The 22,903-nt window shown below is 43.9% G+C and overlaps 1 protein-coding gene across 4 annotated transcripts in view; it reads right to left on the bottom strand.

Moving 5' to 3' along the window:
• The window catches only part of NTRK2 (neurotrophic receptor tyrosine kinase 2), a 321,711-nt gene that overhangs the window by 126,213 nt on the left and 172,595 nt on the right, over positions 1-22,903 (bottom strand). Inside the window, exons 12-14 of one of the 4 annotated variants that reach the window (XM_032392949.1) lie at positions 22,004-22,051; positions 16,022-16,210; positions 7,348-11,939 (exon numbers count right to left, since the gene is read on the bottom strand). In XM_032392949.1, coding sequence (XP_032248840.1) covers positions 11,911-11,939; positions 16,022-16,210; positions 22,004-22,051 — 266 coding nt within the window. In that variant the 3' untranslated portion in view covers positions 7,348-11,910. Of the gene's footprint in view, positions 1-7,347; positions 11,940-16,021; positions 16,211-22,003; positions 22,052-22,903 lie in introns of those variants that run through there. The other 3 variants (XM_032392947.1, XM_032392950.1, XM_032392948.1) reach the window with 3 other exon arrangements.

Here is a 22,903-nt window from a genome sequence, read left to right as displayed (position 1 = left end):
TGCTGTTATGCTTAGAATAACAAGACTATTCCTTAAATGCCTTTTGAGCCCCTGTGCTACTATGGCCTCCAAATCCCACTTCCAATGTCCTAACCCATCATAAGTGAAATATCTCCGTATTCAGAAAGACCTGTAAAAGCTTTTGCAGGCCAGAGAGGGTAGTCGAATGTCAGCAGGGAGGGAGGGCCAGGAAAAACTCACTAGCAACAAAAGTACAAGCCTGTCCCTACGGTGCTTGTCTCCACATCTCACTGAGTTTCATGGTCCTTCCGGAAGAGGAACTTCCACTGTTGAGTCTGGCCCGGAGCAACCATCCTAAACTCTGACACGCATCAGAATCATCTGGGGGCTTCTTAACAATGCAGATTCTCTAGCCTCACTTCTAGTGACTCAATTTTGATAGATATTGGTTGTAAGGATTTGATTCTTAGAATCTCCAGTTATCCCCCCACCCCGTCTCTCTCTCACACACACGCACATGCACACACACATGCACACTCACAGAGAACAAAAGGTACCACAGAGTGAGGGCAAGTCCAAAAGCTTCTGCTTGCTGATGACTGCCAATAGCTGGCTGGCTAGCTGGATGGTGCAGGGTCAAGGGTAAATAGGTACAGACCTCCTCTAACAGTGTTGTCCCCCAGCTTTGCTGGGTCTTTGAGAAGGAAGAGGCTGGGCAAAGCTCAAACAGAAGGCCACCGGGAGGCTCTACCATCACCTCCCAAAGCCATTCGGCTATCATCAGGTAGCGCTCCATCAAAGATGAAGCCTTGAGACCCTGGTCTTCCCCACTTGAGATCACTTTCTACTGAGTCATCACAGGCTGTTTAGAATGCAAAAAGTACTTTTGATAAAATAAGAGGGAATTTCAGGATGTAAACTATGGGCAAAATGAGAAAGTTGTAGATATACCATCTCATTAGTTAAATGAGCTAAATCCCCAATGTAAACTGCCTCAAATCCTCTGTGGGCCCATGTGTACATGTTGGGGAAGCATGAGAGAGGACTGGCTGTCTGGCTAGACAGAGGCAGAGAGACGGACACTAGGTCAGCATGTGCGTAAGAAAAGAGTTCTGGACTCGGGCTGTCTTGGTTCAAACCCTAGCTCTTCTGCCCGGTAGCTTCATGTCTTTGGACAAGTTGCTTAATTTTTCTGTGCCTTATTCTTTTCCACTGTGAGATTAAAGTAATAATAATACCTCCTGCATAGACAACTGTGTAAATTAAATGAGATAAATGTATGTAGAGCACATTGCACAGTGGCTGGCATGTATTAATCGCACGATAAATAGTCACTCGAAACTTACATGTTAGTCCCAGGAAGGAGCCATCCGATATACCTAGAGGGTTGACCCTGAAAACTCCCTTCCCCTTCCCTAGAACCTTCTGAGTTTCTTTAAAAAAAAAAAAAAAGATTTATTTATTTACTTGAGAGAGAGAGAGAGCGTGCAAGTGCACACAGAAGGGGGTAGGGCAGAGGGGAGAAAGAAAGAATCCCAAGTAGACTCCCCACTGAGTGTGGAGCCCCATGTGGGGCTCAATCTCAGGACCCTAAGATCATGAACTAAGCCAATATCAAGAGTCAGATGCTTAACCGACTGAGCCACCCAAGCACCCCATGGGTTTCTTTTAGACAAAGGGCACCCTAATCATCTTTCCAAGCAGCCCTTTCTTGGTCCTTGAACTTCACATCTTCCCAGTGGCCATTGCCTTAGTCCCTGAGGATCAGTCTATTCTCATTTTTCCAGAATTTCTTTTCTTTCAGGCTTCATATCTCTTCTCTTTTTGGTCTCCTTCTGGAAGCCTCTATGTGCCTCCCTTGTGGCCAGTTCTCCTCCATAAAGAACTTGAACTTGAGGTCTCCTGAGAAATTATTGTCTCATAATACAAAACATAAAGCATTATCATGCCTGAAACCCATTTTACAAAACCACACAGGAGAATTCTCAAAATGTAAACCACTTGGGAAGTGGAAGAGAAAGAACAGGAAGAAAGCTTTCAACCCAACAGTGAATGGACATGGCCACGGGGGTAGATAACATGCCATTCAAATGGGAAGGCTACCTAACTTCTGCTCCTAACAGAATCAGAGGAATGTTTCGCTTCTTAGCCATGCCTGACACTCACTGAAGCAGAGATGTATTTTGCCCTCAAAGCTACAGTCAGATTACAAATACAGTAGATACAATTATCCCTTCATCTGTTCATTCAGTTATTCATCAGGTTTATTATGCACCTACCATGTCCTGGGCACTGTTCTAGAAGCCAGAGATGCCAAAGCACTTGTTTATCCATTGAACAGTCCATGACTAGAAACCTAGAAAATTGTCAGTAAGTATTTCCATCTGCAGTTTTCAATATCATTCAGTGACCTACTGCCACTGGATTCCCAGGTAAGACATGACTTCCTGATTACACACATTCATCATCCCCAGAGACGTATGATTATATATGGTGAGCCTAATCTGAATTTTCTCCCCATCCTCTCTACCCCGCCCCATCCTGGAGTTTCACTGTTAAATGTTCCAGATAGGCTTGTTAGTCAGAGATTTGTTTTATTTCATTTCATTGGGCAAAGTTTCCATATTGACAAATGTACCTAGGTACATGCAGAAGCCCACACAACCCCCCATCCTAGGGGAAGCAAGAGACCCATCGAATTCTCTTTGGAAATATTTCAACCCCTTTCTTCTGAAATCTCATTCCAGGTAGTCTCTCCAAGACGCTCTTGGGCTACCTCTCCACAAACACCAAAGGGCTGTCCAAGCTCAGCATCCTATGCTGATAGAGGCAAGGGGGGACTCAGGGGGCCTGGAGTTCTCCAATAAACCATATTTTGATTGTATCATTATTTGTCACAATGGACTTCAAACTGCAGTTGAACAATTCATACTTGGGTCTTCTCTAAGTTATCAAGATAACTAAGAGAGTAAACACTGGGTCAGAAAAGAATGTGTGCATTTTAGCTAACATCACCGTTCTAACTCATCAGCGCTCGTCAAGCCCGGTGAAGACTTCTGATGTTCTGGGGGAACACGTGTTACTCTACTTACTAAAAACAACTATGAGGTACTGGTCACATATATGAATATGTGTGAGCATTTGCGCCTGTAACAAAGCAGGTGTTTAAAAATATCAGCTCCTTGATGTCCCCTGACCTTATGAAGCTCCTGATTGTGTTCTTCCCATGGAAGAAATGCCACTTATGAGCGCTGACTCGTGTTTGCAAAGAGACCCCCCTCCAGAAGCTAAATATCTCTAAGAATTTTGACCCCTTTTAACTAGGCAGTTTGCATGGAAAAAAAAAGAATGAGTAATAGAGTGTGAGCTGGAAAAGTGATTTGTCTGTCCTATGAGATGCTCACACAGGGCTGGCATCGAAATTGGTTGCCTGTAGAATGGCTGGAGAGAAGGCATTATTAAGCTTCTATGTCCCCTCGGCCTCCCTAGAACAGGGTGACCAGGCGGGAACTGTGGGTGCCCCAACGTTCACAGCACTGCCTACCGAAACTCAGTAAATGTGTGCACCTCCATTTGCTCCTAAAACACTTGGCACTCTTTGAACTCTGGCCTCTGAAAGACGGACATCAAGTTCACTTAGGAAACATATGTGCTAATCTCAGAAGAGTGAAGGCATTCCAGAAAGAGTCAGAGGTTTACATAGTACTGGATGCTTTTCCTAGGAGTTTCTGAAATGAAAGAAAAAAGGCAAACTTTTCAGAATGGGTGTGGGGAAGGGGAAAAGGTGGGATTTTATGTGATTTAAATTAAAGAATAAGGGCCGATTATTCATGATTATCTTTTCTCTATGGAGAAAAACTCACGAGTGACCCAGCGGGTCCTAGGTCGACCCTTACATCAGAAACTGGGCCTGGGATCAGCGGCTACTGACTCTTTTTTACACCAACAGTAAGTTCGCTACCTGCCATATGGCATTCCCTGGCCTTTATGTTTGAAGGTTAATACACTCAGCCTACCTTGATAAACCCACATGAAAGGTGCAATGCTAACACTAGAATTCCTCTTGCAGAGTTAGAAAATTGCTAGGCGTTATTTTTGGAAAAGGTCAGCAGCAGCATTAGGCTAGACGAAAGAGCCCCAGACTTCAGGGAGGCCAATCGGGGCCTGAATATAAACTCTCCCATGTGTTCGGGGTGTAATTCGGGTTTGTTAATTCTCCTCCTAACCTCTCTGGGCCCTGGTTTGCTCACCTGTAAAACAGAGTAATAATATCTGTCCGGCAGCACTGACAAGGATTCACATTTTTTTCAATGTGCAAATGCCAACTCATAGGACCTGGCACATAAAAGGCATTAGATACTGCTTGTTTAATGATAATAAAAACGCAGACTTTACAAAAGGGGCTCGTGACATTAAAGAACGCATGGGAGAGTTTATATTCAGGCCCCGATCGGACCTCCCTGAAGTGAAAATGAAGTATTTTAATTCTCAAATATTATATCTTTAATTCGGCAAATGTAATGCTGAAACTCCAAATCTGGGAAAATAAAACAATATCTAATATATTTTTTTAAGAGAATTTCAATTGTGTATTAGATTTCTATCTAATTTTCTTCCTTAGATTATTTCTCAAAGTTACCAAGAAGGTTCCCTGACCCTCTTATCTTTTCTGCCTTTTTAAAAGAATCCCTCTTTTTTTTTTTTTTGGCAGCCTTGCTCATTTCCTCACTCTGGAGAGTCACGTACAAAACAAAAAACAAGCAGTGAGAAGATGAGAGTGTACATCTCTGCAGATATTAATGCTGCTGGTGCTGAGCTGACGCAGAAGGGTGTCAGAGAAATATTTCTCCGGGGTCAAATGGGGTGGAGGTGAGGAAGGTCAATCAGGCCAGGAATACAGGAAGGGAGAAAAGACTGGACGCTAATCAGCCCAGCCATTCATGTATACAAAACTGTGCTTTGCAATGGTGAGGTTTACATAAGATCCAGGCCAGAAAGGAGCCTGTGCCCAGGGACAGGCCTAGCATGGAGAGGAGAAAGATTCTCGCCTTGTGCACAAAATTTAAGGGAACACCCAAAATTTAGTGATTAAGATGCATAGTATTTTAATGTAGTATTGTTCAAAATAAAAATTAATGCAAAGAGCTATAATGAAATAGCAAAGTTTTAAAGAAAAATGGATCTGACCCTGAACTTGCAGGACTCAACTCATTAATCCCAGCCCTCTCTGATCCATCTTTCTTTAAAGTTTGATATTTTCTTGCAGATCTTTTTCGCATTATTTTTTTGTCCTTTATTTTTATTTTATTTTTCTCTTTAAGTAGGTTCCATGCCCAGCGTGGAGCCCAATGTGGGGCTCAAACTCATGACCCTGAGATCAATACCTGAGCTGAGATGAAGAGTTGGATGTTTAACAGACCGAGCCACCCAGGTGCCCCTATTTTTTGCCCTTTATTTTGGCATTAAAATACTATATATCTTGATTTCTGCGATTGTTGGTGCCCCTTTAAATTCAGTGCCCTAAGTGAGGCTCTCACCTGCCTTACCCTAGTCCTGGCCCTGCCTGGGTGCAAAGGGAGTTGCATGAAAGCAGAGAGTCTGCTTGGGAGCTCACTGGGAACCAGTGGGGACAACTTCTAAGTAGCCATTCATGGTGCTTTTCGGAATCCCAACACTCAGTTATCTTCTCAAGTCCATGTAAGAATAATTATTGGTAGGTGACAAAAGCAGGCAACGGAAACATGGATCTCACACTTGTCTTTATTGGTAAATGTGTTTGGCTCTGAATTATCAACTACATCACAAATTCCAATACAACAGATCTCATTTCCATGTACAGGGCTACATAATAGAGAATTCCAAGCTCCACTGCTCACTCATCCATTGACAAGCCCTGGAGTCTCTGAGCAGACTAAAAGAATGCAAGTCATGTTTTAGGTCTGCTCTCTTGCATCCGAGGAGAGAGGAAAATAAAGTGGAGCAATGCGTAGCAGTCCACAGAGACCCCTCCGAACCCATCCCCACAGACGGTGGTGCAGCATCAGAGGGCCGAAGGGCAGAGACCGGCTGCCAGAGGCTCACTGCCCATGGTGGGGAAGCAGGGACACCTCCAAGAGGGGAAGGGTGCAACACCCAGACCTGGCATGGAACCAGCATCCATCTCACCCAAGTTCCTTCCTTCAAAAGTGGGCAGAGGTTGTGGGCTCCATGAATTCACCCCCCACCCATCAACCTCTCCCAGAGCTCTGCCCACACACAGAAGCTCCGCTCTCAGTAACACAGATCTCTTCAAGAGAACAAAAGATGGCATTGAGATGTTAACACCAAGGACACCCACGTGTCAGCTATTAGACCCAAATCTGGCTAAGATCTACTTCAACTGGAACTTGGGGTGCAATGTGTAGGAAAGGGCAGAGAGTACATGAAGCCCAGAAGAAAAGCGCGATTCCGGAAGTGAGGGGCAATCTTACTGCCTTTGCTACTTGGCCATCCTCTCCCTCCCCAAACTCAAGAGTTCAGGAATCTAAGGCAGAGCTACCCATCGCCAATATCTTACAAATGAAATGAGTATTCTCCTCTTCCAAAACCAATGTTGATAAAAGTCTAGACAGGGCTCAAGGAAAACTAAAACCTTATATGTAAAGGCAAACAAAAGCTCTCAGGAGGGAGAGAAACACCCTTAGAAAGAAACAAACGGCTTCTCTCAATAAGGCTCCAGCAGGGAGACAGATGCAGATCTGCTTCTGTGGGTATCAGCAAATGGCGCTGATGGAAGTTGGAACTGGGAAGAAGTGTAATCATTAGCATCATGGTTCCTGAACCCCAAGAAGAGGGAGAGTGGGAGCTTGAGAGGGGCAGAGGGATGGATATTTATGGTTCAGAGGGAGTAAACCAGGAGAGAGACAGTATGAGACCAGTTAGTGCTCAACTAATAGAAAGTAAGAATCTGAGTCTTGTCTCTCCACGTAACAAGTTAATTTCTCTCTGTTCTTTTAGCAGCAGACAGAAGGCCAACTTCTGTTACTCTGAAAGTGAACCGTGGTCAGGAGCAGGGGTGGGAATGAATACCCGGTGTGAGGGTAGAAACGGACGTGGACATCCACCCTTTCCTGCAGGAAGACAACGCAGGTGGCTGTTCCATGGTTCTGTCTCTGCTTATTTGACCAGCAAACATATCACATAATCTCCTCTAGTAAAGGCATTCTCTAACATGGAGACTAACTTTTTTTTTTTTTTTTAAAGATTTTATTTATTTATTTGAGAGAGAGAATGAGACAGAGAGAGAGCATGAGATGGGGGAGGGTCAGAGGGAGAAGCAGACTCCCTGCCGAGCAGGGAGCCCGATGCGGGACTCGATCCCGGGACTCCAGGATCATGACCTGAGCCGAAGGCAGTCGCTTAACCAACTGAGCCACCCAGGCGCCCCGAGACTAACTTTTTTGATATCATTAGGGTAGCATAGGATTTTATCCTGTCCCCTCTATATCAACCACTTTATTGGAACATTAGGACTATGGGACTCAGTCTACATGTCATCATTACCTAATAATGATCTTGGTTTCCGCTTTAACACACCCAGAAGGTCAATGGCATGGTTAAATAAATGTGCGAAGTAATAACAACAGGATAGAGAATGTTGATGTCTACCCATATTCATAGCATGTACAGTAACTGATAAGAATAATTTAGACACTAGGCATTAGCATTAGATTTTTGTTTTCTTCCTAGAATTCTCCCCTCCCTACCACCCCTGTTTCGGTTCAAGCTCACACCAATCTAATCTCTTACAAATTACGGGAATCTATCTGTTCTGAACTCATTTTTAGAATCTCTCAACGTTAATACGAACACTGATATACTCCCTATGTCACACTATTGATAGAGGTCCCCTTGCCAGAAACCCAGTGTAGGCCTCGATACCTGAGACACCAAAAGAGGAAGCCTTTCAGGATAAAAAGCCTGGAGAGCATTGGGCAGCTAACTCCATCAAGTTTAGGTATGGCTGAATGACTAAGGGGACATTCCAACTTATCAGAGGCCCTTGCACAGCATGGGGGATCCTGGGTGGAAGAAAGGCAGTCCCTAAATAACGAGAAACATACTAGAGATAAGCAGCCTGGCCCTTAAGATTCAGTGCACTCAGGTCCCTGAGAGGAGCTAGGTGGCCAGGGCCGGCAACTAGGGGACGAAATGTGATCATCTGCTTCAGCTGAGCAATAAACCACATTTGGAGTCATCAAAAGTGTTGACCCGAAACCAGTGCTGTCAGCCTGCCTTTGCAGAACAAGGAGCCTCTTACCTCTGGAGTCTTCCCAGCTCACGACACAGTCCTCATTTCCTCAATGACACTCACTATGTGAGAGCTGAACACCTCTGGGTTTAGGGTCCCTACAGACCAGACCTGAAGTGGCCAGCCATGTTCGGCCCCCCAGCCTATCTTAGCCCCCAGGTACCACCAAGTAAATAGGAAATCTGAAACTGGCAATAATATACCCAGCATGCTTCCTACGACTTTCCAGCACAATCTACCCAGGGTGAACCGTTACCACAGAACGATGAACAAAGCCCAGTACAAATAAAGGCAGAGGCAAAAACAGACTGCATATCACAGGACATTAAAAGGATATTCACAGGACTGGAAAGCCATATTTATATATTCCAATGATATCAGCTGCTATCTCTAACTGTTGGACTTATGGGTGATTTTTAATTTCATCCTTATTTCATCCTTATTTCTTATGTTTTCCAAATTTCCTACTGTAATCCCTATTATTTCTTTTTTATTTTAAAGTACCTCATTTTGGGGCAACTGAAGGCTCTTGGGGGTAATTAAGACTTAATTCTGTCTTACCAGCAGAAATCATCAGGCCTATACCACCTAGGGTGACCGATCCATTGTGCTTTGTCTGGGACAGTCCTGTTCCTAGGAACCCTCTCAGTCCTGGTGGTCACTCTAATACCCACATTCCTTTTTCCTTTAGGCACAAGGACTGCCTTCTAATTTTCCCCTCTTTGAGGAGACCAAGCATTCCAAAAGACACAGCCTTCTCTCAGCAAAAGGGAGCAGGCTCAGAGAGAGGGCAGCAGGGATCCAACATGGATCCCTAAGGGGGCTCCTGCTGAGGGGCTGAGCCTCGCAGCAAGAAGACCTTTGTGCTTGGCTATCAGGTTGAACGAAGAAGCAGGTCTCATTCCAGTTCTTTCCTGTCCGTGGTATGGAGCAAATTCATCTTACCCCCCACTTTTCAAGAGAAGTGACAACACCCAAGGAAAAGGACACTCAAACAAACGAGCAACCACAACATTGGTGAACGTAAGGAGAACGTGGAGAGCGGGCCTATGGGTAATCTGAGACGAAGCTCAGCCATGGTGGGTCACCCTCTCAGACTGGCAGAATGAGCGAAGACGGAGAAAATCTGCACTTCACAAGGAGGAAACCTGCACTCTGTTAGAAGAGCTGCCATACAGGATTGAGCCTCACACCCCAGAAAAACTCCCATCAAGCTGTCTCTACTTAACCATAGGGAGCACTCAGTTGTTCCCAGCATCTGGGTAGCAGGGGCTTCTTAGCAACGTAAGAGGCTCCCCTACATTTGTGTTTGCTGAGCTGGTCCTGGTCCACAATCTGCTGGCATGTGCAAGGGTGGCCAAATGGAAACCAAACTGGGGGTGCAGTTTGATTCAATTCCTCCTGTTGGTACCCGCGCTCCAGGGGGCTGGGGCTGGGTCAATGTCCAGAACAAATGCATTAGGATCCTGCCTCTGCTGGCAGGCTCCCAGGACATCACGGATGATTTGGAGAAATCGGAGGGAAATGTCTGAGGTGGGGGGCATGCCTAGTTCCATCTCAGGCTGGCTGATGATGTGGGAGTAAAAACAGTTCTGAGAACAACACTAAGCATGTCTCCCCCTCAATCCATGGTCATTTTTCCCTGTTAGCCATTCAATGTAGGCTTGGAGTGGTTTCCCTAGAAGGTCCAGGTATCCTATGACCGGCTGGCATTTCTTTTTTGAGAACAAATAATATCCCCCAGGGGTCAAATGCTAATAAAATGACATCTCTCATCTCACTTAGTTTTAAGTGTGCTTGGAACGGGATTTGCTAACGAATCTTCATTTCAGTGGAATTTGTAACATGGCTTACATTTTAAATGTAATTATGCAGCATGTATTCATTTCCTTTCTTCTAGGGAACTCAAGTTGCTTTTTAAAGCATTATTTGATAGCTTCTTGCCATCTCCTCTGGAGTTGAAAAGAGAATATGATATCAAGCTGTTCTAGCTAGCAATGGGGAACTATGGCACCGAGAGGGAAACAGAATTAGACTGGGACCTACAGATTCGAGCCATGAAGACCCCCGAGGGACGAGTTGTCAACCCAGTGTGCTGTAAACGAAGCCTTTTCTAAGGATCCTAAAATAACTGCATTCTCCCTCCATCCTAACACTCATGCTGGGCAGAATGGGCTAAGCTTATTTTTAAAGTGCAGGTCACAGCCTTCAAAGGGATATAAACAGTTCCCAAAGCAGCTATTACTTGGCCGATTAAATGCTTAGAAGAAAATATACTTTTGAAAGACAAAATTAATAGGCAAAAGATAGAGAAGAGTGCCAGAGCAATTGTATCTACCTGGTTTTAAATCCTGTCCCTGACCATCGAAATGGACCACAGGCCCAGGCTGTAGCGAGGCTTGAAGATAAGCCCGGGTAACTCTCAGGACCCTCATCCTTTGATCTAATGAGCTCCCGGGGTCCTGGATGTAAGTCAGAATTTGTGCTCGTGTGTACTCAAAGTAACGTTGCAAATACATTCAAAATCTCTGCATGTCTGTGAAAAGTATTGCCTCCAATCCTCCCCTTATTGGCAACATGATGATAGCGTGTGTATGGCAGTTAAGGGGAGCAGGTGGAGTGCCTGTGTGATCTTTTCAACTACAGTTAAACACGCTCCCTCTCCTTATTATGTCTTATTTCCCTAGTCTTAGCTGGTCTAGGACTCTGTGCTTATCTACATCATTGCCTAATAGGCATGAAACCAATGAGAAGACACACGCGCGCGCACACACACACGTGAACTATAATACCTGGGGAAGTATGGCACACTCTGCAGGAAATCAATAAATATCCATTTTTCATTGGAAGCGGAATCAAAGGGGACAAGTCAGAGTTCTTTATATGCATCTGCCACAGGGAGTTACAGCCCTAGGTACTCAAAGAGGGCATGCACTACAAGGACAAACACATACAGTTCAAGAGACAGTTCTAATTTAATTCTGGCCCCAGGCCTAGGACCCTAGCTAATTTACAAGGCTGCTCTAAGAAAGACACACATTTGGAGATGACAATAAGTATATACCATTTGTTTTTCTTGCAGGGGAAGCTATAACGCATTCCCACCCTTCAAAAGAACCCCAGATCGATGATTCGGGGGGCGGGGGGGTTGCTGGTTAGTGGTTCTTTCTTTCTCTTTTTCTCAACTCAGAAGGTGTGTTTCCATTGTACCCTGTCAAAGTTTTTCCCAGCAGTCAAGGAGAGGATAGCACATGGCTGCCCTTGAGCCGAGTTTGTAAATCCTACTGGGAAACCACCCCATGCTGTCAGATGAAGTGGTTTTCAGACACGTCTACACAGACTAGTTGAATTAAAGACCAACTCCAGACTTGATGTTGCTGAGCTCCTCAGCTCCATCTTGCCATCCTGATTGATCGAGGAGATGGGTCTATAGTTAAAGTGGCTTTAGCACTTTGAGGGCTTAGTCATTAGAGCATACTGCTTTCTCTTTGGAAGGCAACTTCTTGCTTGGCTAGGTTATGGAAGCTAAGGAGTGACGTCAAGATGTTGTCTGGCCAGAATTTGCAGATAACCATAGAACTCTTCTCCTCCATCAGGCATGGATTTAGCCTCCTTTAGTTCCTGCAGTGACATAGGAGCCTCCAAATACCAAATTATTATCAGGCGGTCTTGGGGGAACCTCTGGGCCCTGCAATAAAGTAGACAGACTTGCTATTGGAAAGTGCTCGGGAGCAATGCAGCCCTGTTCAGATTGCTCTAAAATCCTGCAAACCATCTCTGGACTCTTTAAATGAATCCACTCACATAGCTCCTGAGAGTGAAAAAAGTACTTCAGGGGATATAATTGATCATCATCTTTCGCTTAAGTGATCTTACACATCATTTAAAGCAATCTGGTTTGATCCTGTTCATTTGTTCGTTTGTTGTTTTGTTTTTAAAGCAAAGCTATACAAGCATGGAGACTGTGTCATTTTGGACAAGCCACTTCTGAGGGTTGTTTGTAAAATAAGGTGTATTAATTGATCTTTAAGGTCTAACTCAGGGGTCACAAACAGATGGTGGACTGTGGACCAACTCTGACTCATACTGATAAAATGTATTGATTCCACCCAGTGTTTTAAATCTGAGGGAATTCATATAAAAATAATAAACGCTGTTCTTGCTGGAAAACTGAGAGGATCTGGTAATAGCAGGCCAATGTTCTGGGAAGGCCTTCACAATGCCACATCATCTTTCTGACCCAGCCTACTTCTCATATGACCTGCCTAATCCTATAGGTAATTAGGGGTTAGGACACTTGCTCTGAGCCATTCTATCAGGGCATGCTGTGATTATATGATTATATCTATAACCACTGGTGTTCCCAACAAGGTTCCCTGACAGTATAGAACATGCTACCATCCTCACCAAATCTCTGCGTTCTTTAGCATTGTAAAAGTGTTGTGGGTAGTCAATAAATATTTAATGAATTGAAATTTACCTTCTATATTAGGTTCTTACAATTCAGTGAAATGAGATGGGGCCATTCCTTGTAAGATCACATATCTGTTCTAAAGCCAACATCTTTGAATAGGATGTAGATTAAGGAAAAAAGAAGTAAATATGCTGGTTTGTGGCCCATGCCTCTAATGGAGTCCAAAGGTTGGTGGTGTCTTATCCATGGGGTATTTTGTTTTAAGTATATGGTAAAAGTCCTAAAATTTTTCCGAGATCTTTTTTTTTTTCTTTTTTTTTTTTTTAAAGATTTTATTTATTTGACAGAGAGAGACACAGCGAGAGAAGGAACACAAGCAGGGGGAGTGGGAGAGGGAGAAGCAGGCTTCCCGCCGAGCAGGGAGCCCGATGCGGGGCTTGATCCCAGGACCCTGGGATCATGACCTGAGCCGAAGGCAGACGCTTAATGGCTGAGCCACCCAGGCGCCCCCCGAGATCTTCTTAAATTTGTTTTTCAAATGCAACATATCCAACTTCTTGGAAGATGCCTTCTTTAGAGGTTCTTTGAAGGTTAGTTTGTAAAAATATTCAAAGGGAATCGCTTGATTGAATACTAAACTCCCAAAATTTCATGGGTCTATAGCAACAAATCTTTGTATGTCAGATCTATGTATTTTTAAATATTTTAATTTCTGGATGACTGCAATTAGAATGTTCAAAGAAAGGGTTGTTTTTTTGGGGGGGGTCAAAAGCTTTTTTTCTGCTAAATTGTTATCTAAATCTGGTTAAGTTGGCTAATATATTGTTAAAAATATGTCTAACAAATAAACTACTGTGTAGGCAAGGTTAATAGGAGGAGAGCCAATGAAAAGGGCTATGGTTCATCTTTACTTGTTATAAGTCTGTTGGTAATTAATATTTCAGTAATACATAGCCACATCTGGTCAATATCTGGCCAAGAGCAAAGGTACATCATGTCCTTTGCTATGAAGGAATAGTTCAACGGATACAGTTCCTGCTCTCTAGGAGCTTACAGTCTAACTTAAACAAGACTACAGAAACACATACATGAGAGTGGTCAGACTCAGGACTTAACAAGAGGCAACAGATACATTAAAGATAAAGGAAAAAAAAATATGGGATAAAGAATGACATTTAAGAAAGAATGAAGAGAAGGAAACAAGTAAACTGCTTCTTCATTCCCATTTATTTGAAAAAGATTCATGGACAATGCATGATGTGAAGTGTTCTTAAAATTATGAAAGAGCATATGGCTTGAGGCCTGGAAGAAAGAAAACTTCTTCTGATGTAAGATGCTGTGAATGCCTGAGAACACCGAGCCGGGTAAGGACCACTGGGTAGAAGGGTCCCACAAGACTTTATAAGGAAGGGATAGCTAAATGGAGAATCAGTGGTCTAGAACCCTCTGGGAGAGGACAGAAACTGAGGGGAGGCTACAAGTCTCCTAAACTTGCTTCCCACGCCTTCTAAAGAGCGGTGGCATAGAGTGGCCGAGCCACAAAAACACAACTCCTCCAAAAAAAACAAAATGTGTAAATAAAAACCTTTGCAAAAATCTCCATGGACTCTAGATTAAGGAAAGCACCTTGAGAAAGTTTCTGTGAGACGTCTAAGGGCCAAAAGCACTTCCAGATAGAGCTACAGACTCAGAGGCCACATACTCCACCTTCTTTTTGGTTCTCATTTGTTGGTTTGCTTTCTTGTTCATTGGTTCAGTTTCTCTTATTGGATGTGTTGGGCTGATGCTATCTACTTGGTTAGTGAGCTTTATATTTCCCCATCAACAAAGGAGAACAAACTTTTGAGGACAGGTTGATTTTTTCAACCTTAATTATAATACAGCCTCAGGCTAGCTGAAGTATATCACACAGCCTGGTACCGATGGTGACGGGGGTGTCAAAAGACTCTCTTTCTAGAAAGCACAATCAAAATGATGACAGATTCTCCCATCATAGGACCCTGCTTTGCCTTATTCAATATTTGACTGTTAGGCATGTAGGGTATTTCAAAGAGGATGCTTATCTCTGCAAAGAATGCACATTTTAAGCAGTGCCCCCATGCATCTTGTTCACACCATAACAGACAATATTAGGATTAATAATACCTTGATTTCAAACAATAGCTTTTTATTTCAAGGAGCTCAATATTCCTCATATATGGGATTCTATTTATCTTGTCATAGTGCATATTCAACTGAAATCTATGGTGGGGTCCTGTCTCACACATTACAAGCTCATAATCCTGTTCTTCCTAATGATTACATTCAAGTTCAATATTCACCATACCTTGGGGTAAATTTGAATGAATAGGAGAAAATTACAGGCGTTTCCTTATATACGAAAAGATACTCATTGCTAATCCCCTTTATCCCGTGAGAGTTCTTAGTGGAAAGTTAGTCCCCAAAATCTGACTTTGCAATTTCCTACCTTATCTCTGAGGCAAGGCAGGAGAACAGTACTTAAGATGGAGTAAGAATATGCCAAATAGAGAGAAGATGCCCATTCATCAGTGTCAGGTGGACCCCTGAGATCTAGGCCACCGGATGTTCTAGCCCTCATGGCCCCTTATTCATGTATGAAGAAAGGCCTGTCGTTCCAATGGCATAAGCTGTTTGTCCACTGTGGTTTTATTTTTTGTTCTCCATAAGGCTATGCTCCATTTTTTATATTTGAAGATAGGATAAGAGTCTCTGAGAGAAATCCCAAGTTTCTCAACAGAGGCTAATAGGTTAATTTGGTTCTGAGTAGTATAGGTCATTGCACTTAATATGCACATCATCTGTTCTGGTATCTCTTTGTTACTGCGGCATGATAACAAGTCTCCTACTGGGAACAGGGACTGAACAGAGAACACAGATCTCACCAAATTGATACCACCTGTGTGCAACACAGAACCTTGCTAACTACCAGCACTGTATATTTTAATGACTTTCAATAAATCAAATTTAAAACCCACCAATTGTCTGTCTTTTGTAACTGATGAATATGCAGTCTAATGATACTTCTGGTTTCTGTCTCTATCTTTTTCAAGATAAGCATGCCTCGATTCCAACTTCATGGTGATAAATGGTTTTGGAAAATGGATCCCAAGAGAAGTCCATATCTGCCCACAGTTCCAAGCCCAGCAGGACACACACCCTGAGAATTCCATAAGCAGCAAACTAAAGGATCTGTCCCATAGGCCCAAAGCCCCAAGAATCCTCAGACATTTCACTGCCCCCTCCCCTCAGTCATCCTCATCAGGCACTCTGATAAACACGCTGATTGATACCGCTCTGCAGCACATAGGCCAGTAAGTATAAACAGCTGTACTTACATGTGTCTGGCTTGAGCTGACTGTTGGTGATGCCAAAGTACTGGGGATTTTCAATGACAGGGATCTTGGTCATTCCAATAATGACAGCATCGGGGCCGCCCTCTGAGGATGATGGGGTGTTACTCCCATTGGAGATGTGGTGGAGTGGGCTGGCAGAGTCATCATCATTGCTGATAACTGAAGCTGGGCCTGGATTTGGAAAAAAATACATATTCTCCTGTAATTTTTTAATGCCCTCGTTGAGCTATAATTCACATACCTAAAGTTCACCCATTTAAAGTGTACAGCTCAGTGGTTTTCAGTATATTCAGAAAGTTGTGCAGCTATCACTATAATGTGATTTTAGGACATTTTGATCATTCCAATTAGCTTCCCCAGGCTCCCCACTCCCAGCCCCAGGCATCTGCGAACTTACTTTCTGTCTCTATGGATTTCTTTTCTGTCTCTATGGATTCATTCTGGACATTTCATATAAATGCAATCATATAATATGTGATCTTTTGGAACAGGCCACTTTCACTTAGCACACTTGTAAGTTTCATTCACGTTGTAGCATGTGTCATTACTTTATTCCTTTTTGTTGCCAAATAACATTCCATGGTATGGATATGCTACATTCTGTGGATCCATTCATCCACTGAGGGACATTTGGGTGTTTCCACATTTTCACTGTTGTGAATAATGCTGCTATGAACCTCTGTGTACAAGTTTTTGCGTGGACATACGTTTTCATTTCTCCTGGGCAGAACTGCCAGGTCATGTGGTAGCTCTCTGCTTAACATTTTGAGCAACTGCCAAACTGTTTTCCAAAGTGGCTGCACCATTTTCTATTCCCACTAGCAATGTGTGAAGGTTCCAATGTCTTGATTTCCTTCTCCGGTAAGTTAATATGCCGCTTTGCTCTCTGTTCTCTGAACATCTTTAGAACACTCGCTCATTGAAAGTCGCAGCATGAATGCAGGATTCCTGTGCCACCATATACTGAAAGGTGTACTAGCAGTTCAAAGATCTGAGTGCTTCTCTCCACTCTTTGGACAAGTCACTTACCTTTTTTTTTGTACCTCTACACCCACTTAAATTTGTAAAATGTGCAAAAGAATATCTGCTTGTTATTTTATGAGACTCATGATAGAGAAGTATATTATAAATTTAAAAGTGTTCATGAGTATGAATTACTATTAGATATTACTAAATAAACTTACAACAGGTGGACTAAAATTTCTTTGGGTGGTCCTATTACTATGTTTGTCTTTCTGCATACCTTGATAGCAGCAACACCACTCTTGCCTACAAAATACTTTCATGACGATAATGGATCGAGCCCATGCAAAGTTACCTGCTTTGCCTTTAGCCCTAATCTTATTTGTAGATCATTCCATGGATGTCTTTATACTAACGCAATAACCGTAGCATTTTTCACACAAGACCTAAACTTTCTAGTCTCGAGTCTAAGAACGTATATGCCCATAAACAGGGTCTACTGTGTCTTGTCTAAACAATTTATCTATTGACCACTAAACCCATCCTGTCTGCAAACAAAACCAGATGCACAATGACAAAGGTCTATGTGAAAGCTTCAAAACAATTAAGGTCTCGCTGGCTCATGATACACACTCTATACAAACCCGCTAGACATGTATTACACGTGTTTCTGCAGTTTGCTAAACGGCTGCAGGGCCCCACGGAAATGGACTGCTGGCCACACCCGCTTGCACAAGCCAAGAGAAACAGAGGAGGGAAAGGTAAGGAGGAAAAGCAAAAGACAGAATCAAGTATCAGTCAAGGCAACCGCGTACCAGGGGAAGAAAAGCCTGAATTGCTACCTGCTGAGCAAGGGATTGTGCTTTCATTCACTCACCCAGAATACATACTTCCAAACCTCCATCCTTTCCCTGCCCTTGCCCTCTCAGTTAATTAACGATTTCAATGAGAGGCATGGCAATTCTAAAAACAAAAGTCATTGTGCCATACATTTTGCAGCCCCCTATGAAAGATACTGGTAATCCGTCCCCCGACCTCCAAGATGCATTCCCCCCCGCTCCGCCCCAGAAGGGGATTATCACAGTTTGCAGTGATAACAATTGGACATTCCCCAGCTAGCTGAATCTTAAACAAACTACGCAGGAGGCAGCCAAGTGCTATTATAGGTAATTTTTTAAAGCGCCTTCTCAAGGGGATGTGCATTTCAGTCGCCTTTAATGATACACTCTGGCTTAATTCTGCAAACAAGTCCTCACACAGCCAATTTAGAATCTGCAGAATACTCAGAGCAAAAGCAAGCTCGCTGGTTGTGCTCATCCTGTGCCTAGCTCACCGGCATTAGTAAAGAGTGGAAATTCTGCCAAGAACAGCTATAAAGACAAGTTCTTTCCAATATCCTTAACCATCCCTGTTTTATGATTTGCTTCCTGACAGGCCTAGATCACCCAGAGCTTAAACCCAGAGATGGAAAATGGAAATGTGTTATGTTAGGGTTTCTGCATCTTGCCAATAAAACCTTCCCACCACCGGCCCCCTCGCTGTGTTCCTGGTGCAGCTGTCTCCCCGCCCCCCCCTTCCAGGTTACCAAAGCACGCTACTGCCTGCGCTCCCCGAGGGGGGTGCAATCAAGGTCGCACATTTCTCAGCGTTTACCCCCCCCGAAGTGCGGGAGCTGTCATGTTCGAGTATTCCACATGTTGTCAGAAGGCCAGCGATATTTGCTTCGGGAGCCCTTGTAATCATTAGAACGCACTGATCCCAGTTGCTTTCTTCTGTGACTCTCCCCTGGCCCAGGTCAGGCTATGAACATTCCTCTAGCATTTAATCATTTTGGAGGAAGCTGATATCCAGAAGACAATGCTGAGATTCCTCCAGGAATTCAGGCCCTTACTTACAGAACTACAGCAAGAGGCTTGTTCTTTGCTTTTCTTCCTCCACCAAAGGACACTCTTTCCTTCCCTTGGTTTCTTGGAGTAAAACCCCCAACTCTGAGGTTAACAAAGCCCAAGGGATTGGGCTCTCTGGTTTTTTTTTTGCGGGGGGGGGGGGGTACGAAGTTAAGCATAAAGGTGGTATAAAGCACCAGAGGTCATTCCTCAAATGCCTTTGCACTTTGCCAGAAGGTCACTGTTGACAACTCTGAGCAACATGTAAAGCTCAACAGCTTATCAGGAGGAATATTAATTCGAGGGCTGTTTCCTTCAGCATCGGTGTTCTAAATCCTGGAAGACTGATACAGCTGGCAAGGTTGCAGGGATTCAGCCCATTTTTCTACGAACATTTTGATCTAATGGAGCACAGCAAAGTTGGGAAGGGGGAGAAGCTCTCAGCAGGGACAATGAATGTCTATATAATTTGACAGCAGGCTGTCTGTGCCTATCACGGGATGTGTCATTGTGTGTCTGTGCACCAGCTTGGGGAGACACCACAAAAAGACAGACAGAAGAAGAGTCAGGGGCACATCACAGCGTGTTATAAGAAATTCATATGAGGGTTTGAAAAAAACGTCTTCTAATATTAATAAAAAGTTTTAAATTGCTGGGTATGTGCAACTTTCTCGGTTTGGGGTGCGGAGAGTTCTAATTACTGAGCTGACAAATATGAGCTATGCCTGGAAACATTTTTAGCCCGTTTTTATTTTAATATGTCTCTGGTGCAAAGAGGCATTTTTCTTTCAATAGAGCTGCTTGGTAATGTGTTCGGCACATCTGACTTACAGACTTTTTTTTTTTAAGATTTATTTATTTTAGAGAGAGAGCAAGTAGTGGGGGGGCAGAGGGAGAGAAAGGGGAGAGGGAACCTTGAGCAGACCCCGCGGCGAGCATGGAGCCCCATGCGGGACTCGATCTCAAAGCCCTGAGAACACAACCTGAGCTGAAACCAAGGGTCGGATTCTCAACCGAATGCACCACCCAGGCGCCCCCAAGACTTACAGACATTTCTAAGCCTCACGCTTGTTTTCCCACGATAAGAATTGCTGAAGGTCATCCAGGAAAAGAGTTTCCTTCTCTCAAGACCAACGATGTCTTTAAGGTGAGGGGAGAGACTATGGGTCTTGAGCAGCTGTATTAACCATGTCTTTTATATTCTGTATTCTGATACTTCAACATCCAGGGCCTCGCTGACCTTGAAGGAACTGCCCCTCCCAGAGATAGCCAGTTCCTAGAGATGGTAAAGAACTTGCCTGAGAGCAGACCTTTCATATACAAGCCAACCGATCTGGAGTCTGCACCACCTTATCAGGCGGTCCTATTCCGGGCCACTAGCCACCTGTCCTGTCACCCCAGAGCCAGGCACCAGGCAACTGAGGACAGCCGTGTGCCCCAGAGCCTGCCCAAGTTACTCAAACCAGCCGATCCTAAACCGGCTCACCCTGCCTCGCCTGGTCCTTCACATGGAAACCGCCATAAAAACTCCTGCCCAGCGTTCCCCCCTCACTCCCCCTGCCTCCTGCCCGACCCCGGGGCTCCCCCGGGAGTCCCCCCACTGGGCTGTGGCTGCCCTCAGGAAGGTGAGATAGGAACATTATCTTTTCCATGGCAGTCCTTCTCTGACCTGTTGGCCTCCCCGGACCCGAATGATAATAAAGCCTCCATTTTAAAGCAGCAGAGCCTCTGATGGACTGTGGCTCAAAGCACAATTCTGAAGAAGAATTCTCTCTGCTGGGGCCTAAGAGGGTGAAGCCCTGTTTTTGAAGTTCTCCAAGAACGCACACCTCTCAGCAGGGAAAACTGGCCTGGAAAATGATTATGTGGTTACAGTGATCTTCTGTTTAGTGGAGAGAAGACCCCACCTCACCGTGCTGTTTTAGGAGAGTTTATCACCCCGCTCCTTTGGCCTCCTGCCCCCCCCCCACACACACACATACAGAACGCAAAGCCTTAACACAGGGCACCGTTAGGATTTCCCAGCAGGGCACTCTCTGGTATCTTGGCGAAGTGACTATGTATCTGAAATGTACCCCTGGGGGAGTCGCCAACAAATCCTGAGCTGGTTGAGTTTAAAAGTTCCAATTTGGCCACGTGTCTATTTTCACTTTGCTAGTTAAGAGCTTTTACCTTGGAATTCATGGGGCTACTTAAGGGTCAGTTACTGATATCAGGCTCAAAAAAGAAAAGGAAACAGAGTTTCTTGCACAGAGGGGATGAACACAAATGGGGCGGATGGCTCAGGACCCGAAAACTCCATGACACTGGTACATTTCCTGTACTTTGCAGTTTTACCTATAGCCGACCTTGCTACCAAAATATGTACCAACCAACAGACGCCCAGGGTGGCCAGATCTTGGAAACACACATGCAGGATGTAAGACAGTTTGTCTTTTTGTGCTTTCTAATGAATTCCTGTTCATTGTCACTGTACCCACAGAACGTGCTGAATAAATTGGAGGTCCCGGGAGATCACACCTGATTTCAATCCCAGTGATGAGCTACATTATGTGCACTCATTTGGTAAGCTACAAACTGCTTTTCAATTGTCAGCACACAGTCTGAATGCAAGGAGTAGAATGCAATCAAGTACAAATCAGAGCGTCTGGACGTTAGTCTTGTTTTGAAAGAGAAATAGTCACAAATGAACAGCTGATTTACCAATTCAGAAATGTATTACATCTTGGCCAATGGAAGAAGCTAAGATCCCCACTTGTCCAGACTTGACGTGAAGCCCCCTTAGCTGTACATGGAATTTTGGTGCCATTGCATTTTATTTCCTGAACCTTCTTAAAAGCCCAGCAAATACCTAGACCTGGAATAACGTTTGGCATTCCTCTTAGGATAAAAACACGTCAACTTCAAAAATATAAAACCATTTACTGAACACAGTTAGTGAAAGTAACACCTTTTCTGGAAAAATCCTAGTCCTCTTTCTTCAGCAAATCAGAAACAAGGAACACAGAAAATTAATCAAGGGGCCAACAAGTGTGGAGAGGGGCTAAGGAGTTTCATCCGAATCAAGCAACACAAACTCGTTACTTATCCAAAGAAGGAGTGAGTAACTACTTACCAACACCTTGTCTTGATTTTACTTTCCCAAATCCAAACCATGAGAAATCTGAAAACCACAACAAAACATAAAATAAACTTCGAAAGAGAAGCGTAAACCAAGGATATTCAGCAGTGTCCTTAGTGAAATAACAAACTCTCTGAAAAAGCTCCACTGGGGACAAAAGCTTCCTCTCAAACACCTGGAAACTAATGCTTGAATTTTTGTGTAAAGATTTATTTCTCATCCTGAGAGCATGACGTTTGACTCAGATAAGATACAGTAGCCTGTCTTTGAGAAAAATGGCCAAAACCCAGAGTTAATGGCTCTGAGCGGTTTTCTTTCTTTCTTACTTTCTTCTTCCTGAGTATCGAATCATCTAACTAAGCTCTAGGGGTGAAAATACACAACGCATTTGACAAATGCACTACGGTTCTCAACTGCAGCCATGTGGGAAGATAATAAGAGAAAACAGATCTTTTGCGAAGCGGAGACAGTAAAAAAAGGAACATGTAATCCTGTGGGAGAACGGACATTTGGGCTGGATGGGGATTCAGGAAGCAAAAAAAGGGGATCTTAATTCTACACGGATTCTACCACTGACTTGCTGTGTGGCGACTGGCAGTTCACAAAGGCTCTGTGCTTCTAGTAACACAAAACTCCACTAAGCACATGTAAATAAAGATCTGACAAATGGCTGGAGGTCCTCTGGGGAATAAAGCCACAGTGAAATGCCTATTTGTTTCCTGGGCCTGACTGTTCCCCTCTACGAAATTTCCACTGGGTTCAAAGTGAACTCTACTCAGCGGGGAGATCCCTGGATAAGAGGCGGATAAAGCGGATAAAGCGTAGGGAGCCCAACTAAGTAACTGTTTCTCAGATCTTCAGATCTACAGTGATTTTTGCGGGCGGTGAAGATGC

The sequence above is a fragment of the Phoca vitulina genome, unplaced genomic scaffold (assembly GCF_004348235.1).
Source record: "Phoca vitulina isolate PV1807 unplaced genomic scaffold, GSC_HSeal_1.0 scaffold70, whole genome shotgun sequence".
NCBI lineage: Eukaryota > Metazoa > Chordata > Mammalia > Carnivora > Phocidae > Phoca > Phoca vitulina.
This window is presented reverse-complemented; position numbering and strand designations above follow the sequence as displayed.